Source organism: Magnolia sinica, chromosome 4 (genome assembly GCF_029962835.1).
Source record: "Magnolia sinica isolate HGM2019 chromosome 4, MsV1, whole genome shotgun sequence".
Taxonomy (NCBI): Eukaryota; Viridiplantae; Streptophyta; class Magnoliopsida; order Magnoliales; family Magnoliaceae; genus Magnolia; species Magnolia sinica.
This window is the reverse complement of record NC_080576.1, coordinates 95304335-95324107: the sequence shown is the minus strand read 5'-3', so window position 1 is coordinate 95324107 and position 19773 is coordinate 95304335. Positions and strand designations below refer to the sequence as shown.

The following is a 19773-nucleotide window of genomic DNA, read 5'->3' as shown; positions in this document are numbered from 1 at the left end:
AATGAAAGAAGCATATGTAAGAACACGTCCTAGGAGAAATCTATAAATTGGAAAGTAAATCTACATAGCAAAAACCAACAAATTATTTACAAATCAAACCTAACAAATCTATCCATTTATCTTTTATCTTAGCTTATCATATGAGTAATGATAATCCAGCAGTTGTAGTTATTAGGTATAAGCTTTCATTGTAATTCAAATTTATGCTTATATGCTGGATTTGTGTTCAATCCAATAATATCACATGGTTCTTTTAAGAGAGTCGTTCCTACTAATAGATTGTGAGTTTTTTTTTTTTTTTGATTGCAATGATACTCAGAAAGTACTTTCTTATGAAAGACACAAAGCAACTCATCATTTGATTATCGTTATAAATTTTTGTAAGTAGATGAATAAGGGATCGTTCTTCTCAAAATTTGGTTATATAAGTTTATATTAGACATATCTGCTTATTTTGATACTTGGAGTTGAAGTTGATCGGTTTAGATTAAGTGGACTGATCTTCTCAAAGCCCAATTATATAAATTTATATTTGACAATCTGCTTATTTTGATGCTTACTATTGAAGTTATTCGATTTGGATCAAGATGCTTCATCGATTCTGGAATGCTCATGCACACTACCCGAGACAGGGAAAGAAACCAAAGTGCCAACAGTTTCTATAATTTTATCAGTTTCATTTGAGTTAATCTATTCCATGTGAATAATTCCTGAATGCCTGCATATCAAGTCTCCGTACGCTGCCATAGTATCAAAGATGGCCCATTTTGTCCGAAGGCAGCTCCTGCATAGTTGGGAAGGAGGCGTGGTGGGCGGGACGACGGAATAATTACGTAATCGCCTACGTCCGACTTTTATATGCTTCCGGAAACTATCTACTCTATTTTTTTAAAATAATCCAAACCGTTTAGTTCATAGGGATATTCGAGTATTAGAGATTCCCCAAAGTAACTCTTAGATTAAATGTTTTAAACCTTTGATTATGCAGAGGCTGTAGTGACCGTCCATATTCAAAGAAAAAGAGACAAAAACATTAATCTGGAACTATTTCAAATTCCTTTTTTTTCATATCCACCATAAAAGGCATGAAACATCGTATAAACGGTACAGATCATTGGAAGATAGACCCTGATTTTTGGATCAGGACGTGTCTTATTGCAATGCTGTGGAATTTATTCTATCAAGCCTCGAGTCGCCGTTGGACGGGAATTCCCTGGAACGGTATGACCGTTGTTACGTGGAGCGACCGTGTAACCAGAAGCTCTGCAGGGCCCACCATGAAGTCTGTGTGGAATCCACTCCGTCCATCATTTTCCTCCATTTATGTTTGACGTCATCTCCAAAAGTGAGGCAGACCCAAAAGTGGGCCACACATAAAGAAAGTGGGGATTGTACGATCACCATTGAAAGTGGGGAACCACATAGCTTTTGGATCAGGCCATTATTCGTGTTTGATCCTTCATCCTGGCAGGACCCACCTTATGAACGGGTTGGATGGTATATAAACATCACATTGAGCCACAGAAAGATCTCAATGGTAGGCATCTCCATTCTCACTGTTTCATATGGTGTGATCCATTCGAGTATTATATCTTCCTCATATTCGTAATCACATACTAACATGAGCTAAAAAAACTGATGGACGGAGTGGATTTTTCACCAATAATTTGATGGGACCCACAGTCTCCTTATAACATGCGCTGTAGGGAAATTCGCGTCTCCATTTTTTAAGACTCGAAGATTACACAGTACTGACGCGTGTGTAAGATTTGAGCCGCCGTTTTTTAGATTTGAAGACTAACCCGTGAAAGGACTTTTAGGATACATCCATACTGTGGTCAAAGAGAACCAACGGTCTGGATTACTGAAAGGCGGACATCCTATACTCGGGCCGAGGATTATTCTTATTATATATATATATATAAAATGTCAGCCCCTCCTGCATAAAATCGTAATCGGGTCGAGCCCGGGTCGTGGAATGAATGAACGGGCGTTGGTCGACTAGCAGCTCTCTTTCTGTAATCGCCAGAAGAATGGCCGAGGAAATCAGCGGCAGCAGCAGCAGTAGCCAGGCCCACGTCGTTGGATCTTCCTCTGCCACTGGATCTCGGTGGCCCACCCTTCTCCGATGGATCCCCACCTCTACCGACCACATCATCGCTTCCGAGAAGCGCCTCCTCTCCCTCGTCAAGTACGCCCTTCTTTCTCTCTCCTTCCTTCTGTGTGCATCTTCTTTCTGAAAATCGATACTTGCTATGGCTTCGGATCAATCGATCGGTAGATAATTCGTGGAATTTCGTGAAATCCAATTCCATAAACTCCAATTTCTGGGAATTACTGGAAAATCTCGACTTCTTGAGCTGCTTTTGTAGAAGCCCTTACCCTAGATGCGCCTAATTTTGGAGTTCTATAGTTGTTTGTGGAAATAAGGGTACCGAGTGCCTCAAAATTCCCAGATTTCTTCCACCCGTTTTTTTTTGTCATACTTCAGTAAAACCATTTTATGGAGTTCCATGAAGGGGGCCCCATTGAAACATCTGCACGGTGTAGAGGGAACATGTGTATGATGATCAGGACCATTGGTATGGTGGGCTATCTCGTGACTTAACCATAGTGCAAAAAACGAAGGTAATTGAACTGTAATAACCTTCCACTCTGGGGGATGAAGATGGACAGTCAATGAAAAGGGCAATGGTCCACATTCAACGGTTGAAATTCACAATCAGATGGTTTGATTCACCCAAACATATCAGTATATGCCTTGTGGCCCATCCCCATGGTGGTCCGCCACATCAAGTGTCTTGATGATGATATATGTTTGCTACATTTTATGGTGGGGACCCACATTATGCAATTGCACCACATCCCACACATGCATGCTCCACAACGCGTTGACAAGAAAAGGCCAATTTCCTTCTTTAGCTTGCTTCTGATTTCGTTTCTTTTATATTTCCATGTTAGGAAAAATATCTCTATGCTAGGAAATGGGTATTGTTAAATTTTCATGTTTAAGAGTTTTCTTATTTTAGATATCTTGACTAGCAAGGAATTTTATTTTGAGATTCCTTAGAATTATGGTAGAGATTTTTTTCAAGGAGGAAACCTTGTAAACACACATTATAGTTAAGGCACAAGTCCTGTGCAATAAGTTACAGTTGAATAACAGAGCTTGCTTATAGTCATCGTAATTTTTTTTTTCTCTTGTGTGATTTGAACTTTCAATTTCGTACATTAAACTTCATTGAAATTAGTTTCTTCACCTAAATAGTTCCAAAACCCGACTGTCGTTTAGCTTGTAAATAGTCCATAATCTATCATAAACCCAACATTCTTAAAACCTTCCCATTCCTCATTAAAAAAAATAAAAATTCATCAAACCCAACCCTATCAAAACCTTCCTTGGTCCGTTCTAGCCTTGTACAATCAGTGTTTCCAAGTATCGGCATTGCTACAAGTTTTGTTGGCCGAGGATACGGAAACAATATCGATGTATGTGATAATATTGTCGATAACCGGAAATGCAAGAAAACATGGAGAAAATGGTGGAATTTTTCAGTGAAACTTTTGGATGCTAAAATACACATATTTGCATATTTAGGAATAAAAAATTTTCAAAAAGAATACATACATAATAAGTTTCCATTTAATAGGGGCCTAAAAGCATGTGTTGTCGTAAGAAAGTCCAACCATCCCATTTATCCATCCAACATCCATCCAATCATCCATCCAACCATCCAAACTTTCATCCAAACATCCATTGATATTTCAAAATATCCACAACACATTATTTTGTCGAGAATTGGAAAGGAAATGAAAGATTGGTCTCGATATCGTCTATGTTACGATAATGATAATATTGCAGTTTATTGATATTATTGTCGACAAATTGAACAATGCATACAACCATGCGCCCACAGAAAAAATTGAAATGGAAATTTTTTTTTAATAAACAAATTTTTGGCGATATCGATACATTGGTGATATTATCAAAATATCGCCGATACGATGGCAATACAAGCAACACCTAGAATTTACATAGTTGAAAATATTGGCCATACATTGACGATACTTACCGATACATTGCCAATACTTGGAATTTCTGATACTACCACTATTATTGGTATCACCACCGGTGTTATCGGTATTGCTGAGCTGGAGATACGGATAATATCGGGGATACTTTGAATTCAACCAAATCATCTTGGTTTAGATGATATTTAAAACCACGGCCACATTATAATAGAAAATAGCATTTCTCGACTTTAAATTGCCTCGTCATGGTACTTGACCTTGAATGCACATAATTGTAGCCTTTCACTTTGCATGCTATTTCTTATCATCGTTAGTGTCATCACCATAGCCTTGTCCTAGCTATTCTATGTTGGCTTTATGAATGCTCTTTCCCCAATCATTTTCTATTTTAATCTTTAAAAAAATAAATTTCTATTTTATTTTGTTCAATCCAAACGATCCAAATTGTTGACCTGACACTAGATGGAGCATAACCGTGATATCACATGACCCTGACCTCTTATAGCTGTTGCATTTGCTTTTACAAATATATTACTTTCTTGGAGAAAAATTACAGAAATCCCTTCCAACACCATATTGGATCCTTGTTGTACCAATATCTTCATATTTGATTTGGAAGATCGCCATATTCGATCCTCTAACACTCAACTCTCCTACATGTATGCTAGTAACATCATCATGACATGGGGTTCATGTTCTACAGTTCGTGATCTACATATTTTCCTTTAACATTCATATGGTTAAGGGTGTGTTTGCTTGCACCAAATATCATCAAATTTCATGATTAATCAGCCTACTTTGGTGCAATATTTTGTTATATTTCTTGAAATTTGTGCAAGCAAACACATCCTAAAGGAAGCAAGTGGCCTCTAATACAATCTTATGAATTTTTTAGACATGTCAATAGTGCATTTTAATGCATTTTTTTTTTTTTTTTACATGTGAGCGTAGTCAGTGTGAACCTCATGCTTTACCTGTTCTAGAGCCTCGCTAAAAGAGGAAGATTGATGTCAAGTAGGTGGCTGATTGGTAAAACTTTTGCCAAGCCACCATTTAAAAGCTGACCCCAAAATACTTGGAGAAAGGCTAAGATGATGATGATGTTTTAATCTTACTTTTGCCGACTCCAAATAGCTGGAGAAGGCTTTGATGATGATGATCTTATTTAATTTTTTTCTTTTTAATGCTCTGTGATGCTTCTACTAATTGATCGATTCCTGTTTTCAGAACTGCATATGTTCAAGAACAGGTGAATATAGGATCAGGCCCACCAGGGTCGAAAGTCAGATGGTTCAGGTCTTCCAGTGATCAACCAAGGTTTATCAATACTATTACCTTTGACAGTAAGGAGAACTCCCCAACTCTGGTTATGGTTCATGGGTATGCTGCTTCCCAAGGTTTCTTCTTCCGGAATTTCGATGCTCTTGCCAGTCGTTTCAGGGTCATCGCTATTGATCAGATCGGGTGTGTTCATCTTGTTCCAGTTCCATCTTATAGATGAGTAGTTTGCAAATACGTAAGGCTTGTGATTTTATTCATTTGTTTAATGTTGTGATGGATTTCATTTCTTTCTAATTAAATATGAGGGTTAGGGGTGTACACGGGTCGGGCCGAGTCGAACTGGGCTCAACCTGGCCAGGCCCGTTCAACAGTCACACCTGGCCCGAACCCAGCCCAGCCTGGCCCAGTCACCGGGCCAACATCTCTAGCCCGAACCCGGCCCGGCAGCAATCGGGCGAGTTCGAGCCAGTTTCGAACCTTCGAGTTCAGGCCAATCCTCTTACCTTCAGCTCACCTTGCGGAAGCACCATCACCTTTCCCTTCCCACTGGTTTCAAATGTACATTGTTCTTGTGGATATGGAATGGCATTTAACAATATACTTCATGAGCAAATGCCTTCAACAATTTTGAAATAGCAAAGTGGAGTAGTATTTTCAACTATACAAGGGACGTGATCATTGGTCAGTTCATGTTATATGCAAGAATTAGGATACCCTCAGAAATCAGTTATCATATATTACTAAAAGTACACTTTTTAAATTTCTTTTGTTCTTGAAATGGAATTACATGATATATACTTTTTTAATATATTTTATTTCAAATAAAATGTGTCGCCATTTCATTTTGTGTCACGCTAACAACATAAATGCAAGATTCGATCAGTCCATTTGTGGGTCATATGTTTAATGCTATCTGGAGAAGTAGGTAGGTTCACTCATCAAGTGGGTCCATTTGGCATTGCCTTGAAGAAGTGCATAATTGATCAACATTTAACAATAAACAATTTCCTTAAGGCTATTTATGAGAATTGCTTGTTAAAAAATAAACATGTTTGACACCCATTAAAAAAGATAATGATTGGCTTATTCTAACCATAACATGCCCACGAATAAAAATTTATAACCATTTCAACAAAAAAGCGTCTACAATTGGAGGTTATGATTGTTCATACCTGAAAAACAATTGTCCCATTTTAGCAAAAATGTCCACAAAATCAGATGTTAGGTCATTTCAACAAAAAAGTGTCCACAAAGCAACGGTGAGGAGTGTTCAACCAATTTCAATTAGCATTGTGACTTAGGGATGGTGGGTTACATAATCTTGCAAGCTTAGTTTTAACTGATGTATGCAGCATGTGCTACTTCTGAGTGCTTGCATATCAAGTGTAATACTATATAGTATTTAATAAATACCCCTAGATCGAAGAGGAAATGAACACATTTCAGAGATTGGGCGGACGATACCACATGTGCAACTTTCAAGCACTTGTGTATGAAGTGTAATACCCTGCTAGAGTAGCAAGAAGATGTGCCAAAGATCGGGTAGACGACGCATGTCAGGGACCTAGGCGATTATTTGGCATGGTATACCTTGTACATGTGGACCAAAAATAGTGTCAGTCTGTTGATCATGTAGGCCAAACTTGTATTGAAAAATGGGCCTTCAGAAAAATGTCCAAAAGTTCGGATTCAACGTGCACGTGTGGCTCACGGATGGATGGCGTCGATGTTAGGCACGGACGTCAGGGTGCGCCCCACAATTAGGCATCCATCGAAGCTGGCCCCTTTCATTTGAATGAATTGAATGCCACGTCCACATTCCTATATGCCTGCGTATCATCCATCATAATCTGCCAGAGTATGATTTTTTCTCTAATTATTCTGTCTAGTCGGTGGGACCCACTTCTACTACTACCCTCCACAACCACTCTTCATTCTAATCTAAATAAATAAAGCGAATCATGTATGCTCAGACAAAACTGACTTAGAAAAGCATGAAATCGAGACAGGGATGTTTTTTCCGTACGGGCATGTAGGTTAGCTTTCACATACAACACCAAAAGAGGAATCATACACTGAAAGAGAGAGAGAGAGAGAGAGAGAGAAATCATACTGGTTGTGGTTGGACGGAGGGACGAGCGAGCTCTGCTGGTCGGACAGTGAGACGAGCAGAGAGGCAGAGATCCTCTGGTGGTTGGACGGACGGACGATCAGAGATAGGCGGAGGTCCTTTGGTGGTTGCACGGACGGACGAGCAGAGAGATGAGGACGGCCTCTGCTAGTCGGACGAGAGAGAGAGGGCCGCTGGTCGGACGAGAGAGAGAGAGATTAGAGAGGTGGAGAGCCGAGAGAGAGAGAGATTTGGTGGGGTCGGGCAGGGAGGGAGTGAGCAGGGGAGGAGAGGGTTTGGTGAGGACGGTGGGTTGGGTGTTTTCAGAAAAAGGGGAAAGTGGAAAGTGATAGGGTTTTATTTATTTATTTATTTATTTAAATTTTTATAAACAGGTATATATACCTAAAGGCCGGGTCGGGACGGGTCGGGTCGGGTTTCGAACCGAGTCGGGCCAAACTGGGACATATCCGAACTCGGCTTGAACTCAATTTCGGGCTTAGAAAATTAGCCCGTCCTGACCCGAACTCAGTTCCGGGTCGGGCCGAGTCGAGCGAGCTAACCGGGCTAGCCCGGTTTGTGTACACCCCTAATAAGGGTTCAGTTCTGCCAAGCTTGATGTTTGGACATAAGAAGTTATATAGCATAAACTTGCCTCGCTAAAACTTCAAAAAAAAATCGCAATATCATCACAATTTGTTTTGATATATTAAGGATTCACTAGTTGCAGGTGTCCTGATTTTATCTACTTATGGTGTTAGACATCTAATGTCAACCACCAGGTGATACAATTGATCTCTTCCATTGAAGTCTCTAGTGCATCAATCTCTTGATTTTAAACAAGTTACGATTATACCAGAAATTTTGTTTTGTTTGGTTGGGTACCTAACAATATCATGGTTAAGGGGAAGAAAGATCCTTTTTTTTTTTTTTTTGACATGAATTTGACAAGGAGGGTATGGGGCATGGTTCCAAATATTGGATGCGATACAGCTGTTATTGGTTGTATTGTATTCATATAGGGCTATCGCCCTCCATATGCAATACAGGGGTGAGTCTATTATATTAGAAAAGGGGCCTTGTTGGCACATATTTGTTATGACCAAATGGCTACCATCTAAACCCAACACCCCCCCCAACGATTTCTCTCATTTTGCTACTTATTTCTTTATTTCAGCCCCAAGGGAAGCTTAGAAACTCATTGTAGACTAGATCCAGGCTGATTTTTAGGATCGAAGCAGTATATTTGACATGTTGACCGGAATTTGAGGAATCGAAGCAGAATAGACCATTTTTGCGGAAATTGGAAAAGGGTAAACTGTCACTTCTTCTTCTTCTTCTTTTTTTTTGTGGGGGGGGGGGGGGTTCCAATCATGCTTGAAATGTGTTCAATTAGGCCTATTTGGTTGTCTTTTAGCGGGTCAGTCCAACAGATGGCGTTCTTATAACAAAATAGTCTGATGCAATGTTAAATGCATGATAAAAACATAGAAAATGATAGATTCTGGTGTTTTATGTTTTTTGCCTATTTTTCCTAGGTATTCAATAATGGTATCGGTGGTCATAACGGGCACCGTAATAGCCATCATGATGTGGGCTATGACAGTCGTTATGGGCCAATTTTTTTATTTTTTATTTTTTCCAGAACAGGCATTACAACCCTGTAGCGCGTGACCGTTCCTACCATTACCATTATGTAATGGCTGTAACAGCTGTTTCCAAACCGTTTTTGAATACCTTGTACTTTCTTGATAGTTTTTCACAATGTTCCGATATGCCTCTAAATACTGATATTAAAAACTTTGGTATTGGGCTTGCCAAAAACTACTGATTGTGCTAGATCCCCAAACTAAATAGACCCTTAGTGAAATGACAAAAGGTATGATGTTTTCTGGTTGGGCTGTTAATGGGCCCGGTTGGTCCATCGAGCTTTCGGGCTTGGGATGGCGTCTTAGGCTCGAGGGCTGCATCCAGGCCAAAAAAAATTCAAGCTCATCTATTAAGTGGGTTGGGCTCGGGGGACAAATAGTACCTATCTAAGAAGTTGTTGATATGAGGTCATGGGGGGAGGGGTTAGAAGCCCGATGGCTTTCATCATCTTTGCCAACACCGTCAAATGAGATGTGGGAGATCAATTTCAATGGAAGCTTTAAGGGTAATCCAGGCATGGCTAGGATAGGAGGCATTATTTGATCTAGGAGAAATTCGTGGAGTTTTGTTGGTCATAAAGGAAATTGCCTTTTTAATTGACTCAATGTAAAAAAATAATCTTGAATCAGATATTTGTCGCATGGATGAATCGAGAAAGAAATATTTACTAGTTCCACGTCCATTTTTAAAAATGAAACGATGAATCTTTTTTGTTTGAGGATAAAAAATATCTCTAAGTATTTAGTGCCTTTGAAGGCCCAGTTTTCGTCCCCCATGTAATTTCTGTTGATGTGCCATGCATGGATGAGGTTTAAAACTATTCTCTAGTATTTCCGGTAATGAATGGGCCTTGGTCCGAAATTCACAATTTTCAGATGACCCTAGCCTAGCCTACCCTAGCCTTTGAATCGGTCACACACAAATGGGTACTGAAAGACATAATTCAACAACTGCTCCCTTTGAGTGAGAAAGAGCTCATTTATTAGATGGCTAAGATAGTTCAATCAAAGCAATTTTTCATGGTCCAATCAACAGTGGAACCCATAGGATGCCTGGTTAAGATAATCTCACTCCCTAGGCACACATGTGGGCGTGCAAGCACACATACGCATATGCGAAGGTCTCGATTCCAACCAGTTGGAGAAGTTACTGTCCCCTCCAAGTATAACTGCCAACCTATTAAATGCATGTGATGTCCAACCCATCCAATAGGTTGGCCCCACCATGAGGGTCACCTTGTGCAGAATCAGCCATATCCACTCATCGAGAGTGGACCACACTTGTATTTTGCTATTTATCAATGGTTAGACATTGTTTTTATGGGGTGGCCCACATGATGAGTAGATAGGGCTGATTAGGTGAACCTCATGATGGAGCCAACCCGTTGGAAGGTTTAGATGTCACATGCAATTAATAGGTTGGAACTTGGATATTATTCACTGGGTGGATGGTAAGTTGTGGTCTGACCGGTTGGACTTAGTCCTTCTCTCTGTCTCTACACACACACACACACACACACAGGTGCTATAGAGTGACACTAATTATCATGGGGTTAAACTCATGAGCCATATTATGAAACTTTGAGAGAGAGAGAGAGAGAGAGAGAGAGAGAGAGAGAGGCACCACTAAAGTTATTTTCCTAAGACAATTGAAAGGAGAAATATAGAGAGGGGATAAGGCCCGTAAAGAGTTTATCTGATGGCTGTAGGGAAATAAAGAAATTTCAAGAGGATATATTGACATGATGAATGATACATATGAGGGAGCAGTAACAAATGTGAGGACTACTAGTAGAGAGACGAGTAAGTTCCCAATTACTATAGGCTTGCACCAGGAGTCTTCATTGAGCCATACCTTTTTCCATTGGTTATGGACAAGTTAACAAGGGACTTGCAAGAAGAGATCCTATGGTGTATTTTATTTGTAGATGACATAGTTTTGATTGATAAGATGTGGGAGGGCATAAACATAAAGCTAGATTTATAGAGGGGTGCCTTGGAATCTAAAGGATTTTAAAATTAGTTGGACTAAAACAAAGTATATGGATTGCAATTTTAGTAACAATAGGAGTGAAAAATGAGGAATTAGTTAAGGGTGTTGACAAAGAATTTTCCCAAAATGACTACTTTTGATACTTGGGGGTCAATAATTCATGAGAGTGAAGAGGTTGAGAAGGATGTTGCCCATAGAACTCAAGCTGGTTGGAAGAAATGGAGATGTCTACCACTCAAATTGAAAGGGAATTTTTATAGGACAGCTATAAGACCAGCTACACTATATGCAATGGAATGTTGGGCAGTTAAGGAACAACATGTTCATAGGAGTGAAAAACAAAGTATATGGATTGCAATTTTAGTAACAATAGGAGTGAAAAATGAGGAATTAGTTAAGGGTGTTGACAAAGAATTTTCCCAAAATGACCACTTTCGATACTTGGGGGTCAATAATTCATGAGAGTGAAGAGGTTGAGAAGGATGTTGCCCATAGAACTCAAGCTGGTCGGAAGAAATGGAGAAGTCTACTACTCAAATTGAAAGGGAATTTTTATAGGACGGCTATAAGACCAGCTACACTATATGCAATGGAATGTTGGGCAATTAAGGAACAACATGTTCATAGGATGAGTATAGCTGAATTGAGGATGTTGAGATGGATGAATGGCAAGATGAGGAAGGATATAAATAGAAATGAATGCATTTGAGGGAACTTGGAGTAGCATCAATATGTAATAAGAATTAGGGAAGTAGACTTAGATGGTTTGGTCATGTGTGGTAGAGACCAAGAACCGTGCCGGTTAGGAGTGAGCTGGTACAAGTTGAAGGCTCTAGAAAGGCAAGGGTAAGGCCTAAAAAGATGTGGAAGGAGGTAGTAATAAAAGACTTAACGAGCTATGATCTAATTGAAGGTATGGTTGTTGGTAGAGTGGAATGGTGGAATTCATGTAGGCAAGCCCAATTAATGGGGATTGGCTTAAATGATGATGACGACGATGATACATGCAGACATATGTGTCCAAGAGGTTGAAGGTATGGTTGTTGATAGAGTGGAATGGTAGAATTCATGGAGCCAGCCCAGTTAATGGGGATAAGGCTCTCAAGTCCAACCGGTTGGACACACCCATTCACTTAACATATAACTTCCAACATTTCATGTGAAATGCGACATCCAACTCATCCAAGAGGTTGTCCACATCATAAGGATCGCCTTGAGCAAAAATCACCCACATCCACCATTGATTGGAACGCACATGTATTTTGTTATTTATCAATGGCTAGACATTGCTTTCTATGATGTGGCCCACATGATAAGTGGATAAGTTAATTTTTGAACAATGTGATCCTCATGGTGGGCCCAACCTATTGGGAGAGTCTTGGAAGTGGCATGCAGTGTTGTCAAAATCCTACGATTTACGATTTATGATCTACGATTTGAGTCGAATCTTAAGCAAAACAATTTGAATCCCACCTATGAATCTCTTTTTATATGAATCCTACTATTTTATGAGTTGAATCCTACAATTTAAGATTCAAATCCCTATTTACATTTCAAATTATACTTGTTTTCTTCTATTTTAAGCTTCGCTTGGTGTTCATTTTATGTTTTTAAATTGGTTCAGGCTTTAAGAATCATTTAGAAAAAAAGAAAAAGAATCCTTTCGAAAAGGTAAATTATTTTATTTTGTTTTCTTATAAGAGATTAAATGATATATATTCTCTTTAATGTTACATCGTAGAGCTTTTTTTTTAAAAATGATTTCTTACTTCTTAACTAGTCGAAACACCAAATTGATGTATGACTTATCCGGAGTGTTTTTTTAGATGGTTACGATCATGTTAACTTATTTGCATTGTGGAATGATGGTTAGAAATCAAAATATCTTTTTTTTTGTCGGTCTACATCTACATTCAAGAAAGGTGTTAGGAACATAAATTAGTAAAGGATCCTTGTATGTTTTTTGAGGAATATTTCTTGAAACACACGAAAAAAAAAAGAGAGAAGAAGATAAGAATCCTTTAACACTATCATGACATGGTATTACTTGGTGCATATTGATGGCAAAAGGATGATTGTTGAGTTTTTATTTTTATTTTTCTGATTTATTTATATTTTTCATATTTTTAAGAAAATCATAAAAATCTTACGATTTACTATACGATTTGCAATTTGATATGATTCAACCCCTATTACGATTTGCGATACGATAACGATTTTGACAGCATTGGTCGCACCCAGTGTTTTAAATATCAACGATATCAGCCGATATATCTTGTATCCCACCTGTGCGATACGAAACGCACAGGTAGTGTGATATATCCCACATGTTTGATCTGGTGAGTATTTTTGAATTCCGATCCTTTTATTTTTTGTAAATCATGTAAAATTAGTGTCAAATTGACACAAATCCATGATTTTTCATGTTTTGCAAGAAAAGTCATGGATTGGGAGTTTCGATTTTGAGATTTGGAAGAGATGGTTAGTTGTGAAAAATTGAAAAAATCAAAATTTCCCAATTTCTCGCAAATCGTTTTCAATCTTTGTGTCCAAACATAAAATTAAGCATGTATGTAACCTAATCTAGTGATTCTTCTTTTGCTTGTGAATATATTGCATTTGTTTCCACACATTTTCTTACATTTATAAATTATATGAATAATATACTTGTATCAATTCAGTTAGACAACACATAGATTAGGAACCCATACAAAGAAAACCTATTATGTGTATTTGTTTTTTGTAAGATTTTGATTTATAAGTATGTATTGATGTCTTTTTTAACAATCACTAGAGTTTTATTGAAAAATTAAACTAATTTTCCAATGTTTCCCCATGTTTCCAACAACAACAATACATTACATGATACAACCGATATATCCCATGCGATAACCGATATGTATCTATATCCCAAGAATGTGATACGTAACGCGATGACAATATTTCGAACATTGGTCGCACCAACATGATAGCTTGAGATTTTATTCTCTAGGTGGACTATAAACTATGGTCCAATTGGCGCGAACGTGAAACCTTACACACATGCACATACACGCACACACATATGTATACATATATACACATATATTGGTGGGAAATGATTAAAATGGAACATTATCACCATAGGTATGGTCGTAATGGTTGGAAATGGGCCCCATAGTCCCACACGATGTATGGATGATCTCTGCCATATACATCAGATGTTCCCCCCATGTTTACACATGGACCAACAAATCAGACTGATCCATGGCTAACTTGGGCCACACCACATAGAGCTCTTGAGAGGGGACACCCACTGTTGGTTCTCATAGAGGGCTCACTGTGTTCGGTGTATGCCATCTAATCCATTAATATGCATCATCTGCCCCAGATGATGGCACAACTAAAAATATCAGACCATTTTGAAACTCGGGTGGGGCCCAACGCAAAGAAATGGTGGGCGGGCGCCTCCTCTAACTATGCTTGCTGGCATGGCCACTTGAGTTTTGACCGTGATTTTGGAATCATGGTCAAATGAGGGAGAGCATGCATGATGGTTGGAGTGGATGTCCCACATACATCACATGATGTATATTAACTTTTTGTAACATTGTGTTAAATTTGTTCTCATGTGTCTTTTAGCATCTCTTGAAATTTCATTGAAAAATTCCACCTTTTTCCTAATGTTTCCTCAGTCTCCCCCCAAAAAAGAGACATTCCCCGATTTAGCATATTCAAGGTATTTAATAATAGTAACGGTGGTCATTATGGCCAGCGTTATGGTCGTTACAACATGGGCCTTAATGCTATAATGGTCAATTTTTTAAGGAATAAAATGTGTCAGCCCTTTATTCGACCGCTATGAGTTTGTAGTGCCCTGTTACGGCCCCGTATTGGCCCATAATGGCTGTTACGACTGTTACAAGCCACTTTTTCAGAATGGCATTGCATCCCCATATCGCACAAGGGCTCCCACTGTTGCCATTATGTAATGGCTGTTACATATTCGTTTTTGAATACCATGGAAATATTATCAATGATATCAATAAATTTTTCGTTTCCTAGGTCTACAATACATGCGATGATAACGATACTTGGACACAATCTTAGCTAACACAAATAGTACTAGAGTGGTTCTTCCAGCTTGTGATAGAAGCTTCGCTTTTCAAGGTTTTGTGTTCAACTTTTATACCATTCCAAGAAACCATTGCTCTTGAGGCAACCTGGCCATGTAGATGGCCAATTGCTGCAAGGAAATATTTAAATATCAAGGGCTTTCTGCTTATGATTGGTAGTGCCTTTAGAGAACATATCAAAAGATATAGTTTGACTAATGGATTGATTACCTCATGAGTAAAGGCCTCTAGTGATCTCCTGATGAATTCACATGATTTGCGCTTGGCTTTTGCACATAATCACAGGTCATTTGCAAAGAACATGCAGGAAATTTTGGGCCTTCCATGAGTGATAGAGATCAGTAGAAGTTTGTTAACCTCATGCTCCTCTAACTCGGCTGTGAGGGGATATTACATAGAGTAAATAGGTAAGGGGACAACGGATTCCCTTGAAGAATTCCCTTCCTCGGAGAAATAAGGCCACTTGGAGATCCAATGATGAGGATAAAATATGTTACCATATTAACATATTCCATAATCATCATGATCTAGTTTTAAGGAAAGCCCCGAACCAACAAATGGTCACATAGGAAGTCCCACCAGAGTTTGTTATCCACTTTAATGAATATCCTTCCTAACTTTTGCTAGAAGCATTGAAGTTCATGGGTGATTTCTCTGGCTAGTAGAATGTCATCCACAATGTTTCTTCTGGAACCGAGGCATTATTGGCCTGAGAAACAAGCCCCAGGAAATGGGGTGAATCTTCTTGACCAATAACTTCAGTATGATCTTGTAACCTACTTTACATTGGCTAATGGGTCTAAATCTCTCTATGGATCAATTGTTATCTTCCTAACGAGTTAATGCAATATGAGTATGGTTCAAACTCTATCGGCAATTTCCCAGTGTCCCAAAATTGTCAGACTAAGGTGTAGACATGGTTTTGGATGATTTTCCAATTTTCCAGAAAAGGTGGCCTAAAAGCCATCTAGGCTTGGGGTTTTAAGGCCACCAGTATTCTTAATGGATTCCCAAATCTCCTTTGGTGGGTCCTACTAGAAGGGACTCAATATCCTTGGGATGAATTGTATTTAGGCACCCAAGGGGGAGATTGCTCATTCCACTGCCATGCTGTGGTTCCGGTGGGGAGAAGAGGTTAACAGAGAATTCTTGAATATGGTAGTCCATCTCTTCCCTACTGACCCCTAATCCCGTGGCTGTATCATTGAGAGACGATTCTTTTTCCTCCAACACTATGGGAAAACATGGCATGAAAATACTGAAAAAGAGTTGTAATCCCCATTTTAGATCCAAATGACATGTGCCTTTTGTATACAGTGAATTTCCCTTATAATCAAAAGTTCACGGAGGCAAGAGGTTAACCTAGTTTCAAGGAATTCCGGTTAGTGGGGAGATAGGTCTAGAAGCACTCGGATTTCCTCAAGGTGATTCTTAATTTTCCTGATTTTCAAGTGGATATTGCAGATGTTTTTTTTTTTCCAACCCGAGAAATCAGAAGCTGATTTCATATCCCTTTCAGCCATTCCTCCTGGTTCTGAAGCTACTTCTTAGTGAGAAATGGCTGAAATTGTGGATGATTGAGCCCCGGCTTCAAAATGAAACAAATTTTTTTAGCCATATTATACTTAGAACAATCAAATCACAATGACAGGCAACGGTCAGATCCAGCGAGAACTAAACGATTGATCAACAACTTTGGGAAGATACATAGGAACCCTTGATTAACCAGGTTCCTATCCAGCGCCATTAGGAACTTCCTTTCATGCTTATTCAACCACATATACTTATTGCAAACTAACCTAGGGTCTATTAGCCCATTGCATCCATCATTTGCTTAAAGAGAAACAGATCCGTACTGGGAGGGGGTGCCCTCCCCACTACTCCTGTGGTGTGGCGATAAAATTTTCCCCAATGAACATCCAAGGAAAGTGAAGTCCATCTGGACTGTGCTCAACTTGTCTCAGATAAAAAGACAGTTTGAGGTTAGGGCTGGTCTAAATTGTAGAGAAAATAAGTCAAGCATTGGTGTTCCAAGACTTCATTTCCCCATCGTTGTACCACTGAGAGGTGGTGATTGGTTGAAAGTGACACACATCACTACCTGAGGATCCAGATTCCCCTAGACATGTTGACCACATTAACAAGGAAATTATCCAAAACTATCTGGACACCCAATTTAAGGGACCCAGCACGTTTCCTCCAACACCTGGGTTTCAATCAAGATAATCGTATTTGGTTTAGGGCTATGTAAGTGGTCTTGAAGCATGTGTCTGAGGACATCCAAGCAGGCCCCTCTCACATCAAAGCCATGATCTATCGATCTTTGTTAATGATAATCAAAGGAGGGTGGACATACCTAGATGGTTTCAGTGTCTCCGGAAACCCCCCTCATGTATGTCAGCTGAATACATCATCACCTTGCTTTGGTAGTACTATTGTGAGAAGGTTCTGATTATAAGGAGACGGCAAAATTTTGTTCATTATTCTCTTTTTATGAAGTGGGATGGGTACCCCTAATTAGGAGCCGTGGCATAGGTGGTGTCTTCTTTTTCTAGAAGGCATTTGGACCATTTGGTGCAAACAGGAGGCTGAATGGGTGCCAAGGCCGTCCTCCTGCTTGAAGATGGTGAAGATTCGTAACCAGGAAGGAACTGAGGAATATATAGGGCCATATCGCATTATGTGGTTCCAATGAAAGAGGGGAGGGTGAGGTTGGACTTGTCCAGTTCATGATTTGGGGTGATAAGGGGGATTGTTCAAAAGATCCAAGGGAACAATTTCAAGTTTAGTACTGGGATGGCTTGGTGAAGCATTGAGGTTGTTTTGCATGGTAGATGAGGAACTTTTGAAATTAAAAGCATTACTATCAATGAATGGGGCCATAATGAGGGATGTGAAATGTACTTTGTTGGGAGTTGGGACCCATGCTGCTTACCAGCAGGATGGTGTGCTACGAGGTGCTCCTTTCTAGGAAGTAGGAACAGGACGTTAGTATGTCTACAAGCCTTAGTTGCAGTCATCATGAGTGTATCAGGTTGGGTGGGATCCAGTGGATTGAGGAAAAGGATGTACTATAACAAAATGCATAAACTTGGAAAGAGGAGGGCAATGTCAAATAAAATTAGGAACTCAAAACATCAATTAAAACCCAAATGTCCTATCACTGAAGCAATCTTCTTCTTGATGACCTTTGGTTTAACTGAATGGTCATTGATAATCGAATGGCGAAACATGATTCGTGTAGCCAACCCTAATTAGTTGGGATATGGCTTAGACAATGATGGTGATGATGATTCAGTAATCTTCTTAGGTGTACGGGGAAGGTTATGTGTGGGCTTACTTCCATTCTTAGGCGTGGAGGGAAGTTTATGTGTGGGCTTACTTTCACATTTTTGGAAGCCTCCCTTCCCTATGCTTAAAAGCCAACTTCTATACCTCATGATCTAGCATGCCTAATGCCAAGACCACTATGTGAACAACTATACCAGCAAGTATTTGGCTTAGTGTGTTCTCCACTTATAATTGCTGAGATCGCCAACAGGATGCTAGCAAAAAGGTAGTCAGTTCCAAAGGAGGAGAAAATTCTGCTGGTGTGTTTTAGGGGTCATTTGGCTCCCCGGAATCTTTTGAGGTGGAGCAAATTTGTTCAATAAATATATTCTTCGAAAGAAGTTCTGTCTATCGAGTTTGAGTACTGGGAAAGAGTCGTATCTTCTTCTTCTTCCTCTTCTCCTCCTCCTCCTCCTCCTCCTCCTCCTCCTCCTTCTTCTTCTTCTCCTTCTCCTTCTCCTTCACCTTCACCTTCACCTTCAGAGAACTGGCACTGCTGAGAGAGGGTTAAGAAAGATATATAGAGAGAGAGTAGTTACCCAGCACCCAAACTTGTGCGACAGCCCTTATAAGCATGGATTCATTGACGTTTGTAGCTGTATTTATCATAGGAATCATCCTCTTAACAGTTTATTTTTTCTTTACAGGTGGGGTGGTTCAAGTAGACCCGATTTTACATGTAAAAGCACTGAAGGTTAGTCATGTTGAATATCTCATTCAGATTGATAATTTGGTTTTTCTTTATTTCATCAGGCATAAGTTACATTTTTTGCTGGAAGAAAACTACATGGAACTGATAAGACACCAGCAAATTATAATGCATACTAGACTTTTAAATACTTGGTTCCTCCCTCTGTTGTTTCGCATGTATATTTTCTTAGAAAATTTGTGACCTGAGATTGCGAAGAAATCCTAGAGGTGCAACATATGTTCTATCTGTCAAGCAAAGAGATGAGATGCTAATTGCAGTTGTACAAGTTAACCCTACCCATTATTTATTCAGCAAAAGGAGGGACGGCTGTAGTGGTATCGGTACCACCATAAGCTTATGGTGGTACCAGGCAGAGATGCAGACGTGGGGCCCAGCCGCCCAGGTGATGTATTCACACCATCCAATCCATCTATAGTCACCTCAGAACCCTAGGACACAAAAATCAGCAAAGGGAATGAGCTGTTGGTTGCCTGATTCACAAAAAAGACTGAATTTTGTCCTGACCCATCATATGAACTGATATAGGGGTCTGAATGGCCTTGGTTAATACA

At 39.4% G+C, this 19773-nt stretch overlaps 1 protein-coding gene across 1 annotated transcript in view; it reads left to right on the top strand.

Moving 5' to 3' along the window:
- The first annotated feature begins 1940 nt into the window (after positions 1-1940).
- The window catches only part of LOC131243416 (probable 1-acylglycerol-3-phosphate O-acyltransferase), a 32010-nt gene continuing 14177 nt past the window's right edge, over positions 1941-19773 (top strand). The window contains exons 1-3 of the mRNA XM_058242777.1: positions 1941-2191; positions 5260-5496; positions 19158-19204. Of these exons, the coding sequence (XP_058098760.1) occupies positions 1983-2191; positions 5260-5496; positions 19158-19204 (493 nt within the window). The 5' untranslated portion in view covers positions 1941-1982. The remainder of the gene's footprint in view (positions 2192-5259; positions 5497-19157; positions 19205-19773) is intronic.